Source organism: Triticum urartu, chromosome 7A, assembly GCF_056163025.1.
Source record: "Triticum urartu cultivar PI428250 chromosome 7A, HENAU_Tu73, whole genome shotgun sequence".
Lineage (NCBI taxonomy): Eukaryota > Viridiplantae > Streptophyta > Magnoliopsida > Poales > Poaceae > Triticum > Triticum urartu.
The window spans coordinates 618896192-618899629 of NC_141879.1; the positions used below are offsets into that span (position 1 = coordinate 618896192).

Consider the following 3438-nt stretch of genomic DNA (forward strand, 5'->3'; position numbering starts at 1 on the left):
CATTTGTGATCCGTGTATATCTCACACCGCTTCCCTAGGAGGTAATGTCGCCATGTTTTCAGGGCATGAACTACAGCTGCCAACTCGAGGTCATGAGTAGCATAGTTCTCTTCATGAGGCCGTAGTTGCCTTGAAAGGTAAGCTACGACTCTTCCCTCTTGCATCAGAACACCACCCATTCCGGTTCTTGACGCATCACAATATATCACAAACTCCTTGTGCATATCTGGTGTAGCCAGCACTGGGGCGGTGGTCAGTCTGTTCTTCAGCTCCTAGAAGCTCTCTTCACACTTAGGCATCCATTCAAACTTCTTGTCCTTCTTCAAGAGCTGAGTCATGGGTCGCGCAATTCTTGAGAATCCTTCAACGAACTTGCGGTAATATCCAGCAAGTCCAAGGAAGCTTCTGACTTCCTTCACATTGCTTTGGGATTGCCATTCAGTTACGGCTTCAATCTTAGCTGGATCGACCGACAATCCTTCTTCGGTCAAAACATGACCCAAGAATCCAACTTCACGCAGCCAAAATTCGCACTTGCTGAACTTGGCATACAGTCGGTGCTCTCGAAGCTTGTCTAGGACCATCCTCAACTGTTGCTCGTGCTCTTCTTCCGTCTTCGAGAAGACAAGAATGTCATCAATGAAGACAACGACAAACCTGTCCAAATATTCCATGAAGACCTTATTCATGAGATACATGAAGTAAGCTGGGGCATTGGTCAATCCAAAGGACATGACCGTGCACTCATATAGGCCATATCTGGTTACAAATTCCGTCTTCGGAATATCTTGGGGTCTGATTTTCAGCTGGTAGTACCCAGATCTGAGGTCAATCTTGGAGAACACCTTGGCCCCATTGAGTTGATCAAACAAATCTTCAATCTTGGGAAGTGGATACTTGTTCTTGATTGTAACTTCATTGAGGGAGCGGTAGTCAATGCATAAGCAGATGGTACCGTCCTTCTTTGCCACAAACAGAACAGGTGATCCCCAAGGGGAGGCACTAGGGCGGATAAATCCCTTCCTCAACTGCTCTTCCAGTTGCTTCTTCAACTCTGCTAACTCTTCCGATCCCATTCTATAAGGCTTCTTATAGATGGGTCCAGCTCCGGGTATGAGCTCGATGATGAACTCAATGTCTCGGTCTAGAGGCATTCTCGGTAGCTCATCAGGAAAGACATCGGGGTATTCGCATACCACCGGCATTTGCTCCAATCCGACTTCAGTCAGACATTTGAATTGGTTGGCTTGAGCAGAGGAGCGGTTGGAGGCAAATTTAACTTCGACTCCTTGGTCATTGGTTACAGTGACGGTCCGGTTGGCGCAATCTAATAAGCCTTGGTGCTTGATGAGCCAATTCATTCCTAAGATCACATCCAAGCCTTGTGATCTTAAGACAATAAGGTCTGCTAGGAAGTCTACCCCATTAATGACAATCCCAACTCCTTTACATCCTATCTTGGCTCTCATCTCTGCTCCGGGGGTTTGTACCACCATAGGGTTATTCAGGGGTGTAGGGGTCATGCCACTCTTTAATGCAAACTCATGGGTGACAAATGAATGCGTGGCTCCAGAATCAAACAAGACAGTTGCAGGTGCTGAGTTGACAAGGAACGTACCTAGCACGACGTCCGGGTCTTCCTGGGCTTCTTCTGCAGTGACATGATTCACACGACCCTTGCCATTGTTGGGCGGGTTGCGAGGAGCTTGGTTCCTTGGTGGCATTCCACGGCCTTACCCTGGGTTCTGCACATTGGGGCGCGGGGCGTCGGGCTTCTTGTTGGGGCAATACTTGGAGTAGTGTCCTGCCTGACCACATCCGAAGCAAGTGACTTGATTGGGGTTGCTGCCCTTGCTGGCATTGTTATTGGGGTTGTTGAAGGCTGGCCTGGGGTTGGCATACTGTTGAGGCTAATAGTTGGTGCGGGGTGCAGGGGCTCTTGGCTACTGATAGGTTGGCTTGGCCGGGGCTGGCTGCCATGGGCGAGGTTTCTGGTTGCTGGAGCTACCCTTGCTGATCATCTTGCGCTTACGGGTATCATCCAAAGCACGTCGCTTGTCCTCAAGCATGAGTGCCTTGTTAACCAGATCAGGAAAGGTTGGGCAGTTACACACAACAAGCGAGTACTGCAGAGTCTGGTTAAGGCCTTCCATGAAGCGCTCTCTTTTGGCAGCATCAGTGCTGACATCCTTAGGAGCATACCTAGACAGAACACTGAAATTCTGCATGTACTCCTTGACAGTGCTACTTCCTTGCTTCAGGGCTCGGAACTCACGCTTCTTGATGGCCATGATTCCGGAAGGAATATGGGCCTTGCAGAATTCTGTCTTGAAGTCATTCCAAGTGATGTTTTGCCCAGCATGCATGACCTTGAATCCATCCCACCAAGCTCTGGCAGTTCCCCTGAGACAGTGGGCAGCATATGCCACCCTCTCACGGTCTTCAGTGCAGCCGACTAGTTCCAACAGATCCTCAATGGTGCGGACCCAGTCATCTGCATCCAGGGGTTCAGCAGTCTCGGTGAAGGTGGGTGGTGCATGCTTCTTGAACTCTGCCAATGTGGAACGTCCATTACCGTTCCCCGCCGGCTGGCGGTTGACAGCCTGGGCAATCATCTGGAGGGCTGCAGTTTTGGCTTGGCGTTCGTCTCGGAAGGCTTGGAGAAGCTGAGCCATGTCCATGTTTGGAGGTGGTGGCGGTGGTGGAGCCTGCCCTTGGGTTTGGTCCCGACTAGCTCCTGCTCCGGCTTCTTGCTGCTGAGTAGAGGCACCAGTATGTGTTACAACAGGCATCCTGTTGGAGCGGTCAAGGTCTCATGATTGGGAAAGATGTGGGAAAGCAGTATAGATGGAATGCCTAGTGAGGGGGTTGGCGTGACACAATTTTAAGTTAAGCAAGGGCCAGAAGGGCCAAACTCATGCATTAAGACCAAATGGGTGATGTAGTTGTTTACAAGTTCCCGAAGGAAAGCACGTCTTCCACCAAAACAAGTTGAAAGCAAACATAACACAACATGGTTTCATTTGAACCATTACATGGATCGACTTCGCACAAGGGGTACACGACCTATCCTACACTAAGGGTTGCGGACTGGCCATTCTAGTCCCGAACGGTGTCTAAGTGGTGGAATGCTCGGTCGCGTAGTCCGGCTCCTCTGGGTCTTCCTCCTCATCTTCATCTGTCTCAGTATCTTCGTCACTTGAGGGAATGGGGGAGTGGAGGAGCTGAACATGGCGCTGCTTCGCAAGTGGCACCATGAAGAGGTTGCGATATTCCTTCACCGTCATACGGCGTGGCCGAGATGATCCCTTGGCATGCATAGCCTGTGGGGGTCGCCTGCCTCGATAGGCAACAACGGGCTGTCTAGGGGTGCACCATCCTTCTTGATCCTGTCCGCCTTTGTCTGAGCTAGGCGGAGGAGTTCCTTGGTCTCATGGA

At 50.6% G+C, this 3438-nt stretch overlaps 1 protein-coding gene across 1 annotated transcript; it reads right to left on the reverse strand.

The window, feature by feature from the left end:
* Positions 1–1943: 1943 nt before the first annotated feature.
* Positions 1944–2681, reverse strand: LOC147960723 (uncharacterized). The gene has a single exon (XM_087533520.1). The coding sequence runs from the start codon at positions 2679–2681 to the stop codon at positions 1944–1946; it is 738 nt and encodes a 245-aa protein (XP_087389646.1).
* Positions 2682–3438: the final 757 nt, after the last annotated feature.

What these genes read in the sequence shown, in the direction of transcription:
- LOC147960723 (XM_087533520.1), bottom strand. Translation starts at nt 2,681, where the DNA reads ATGGACATGGCTCAGCTTCTCCAAGCCTTCCGAGACGAACGCCAAGCC.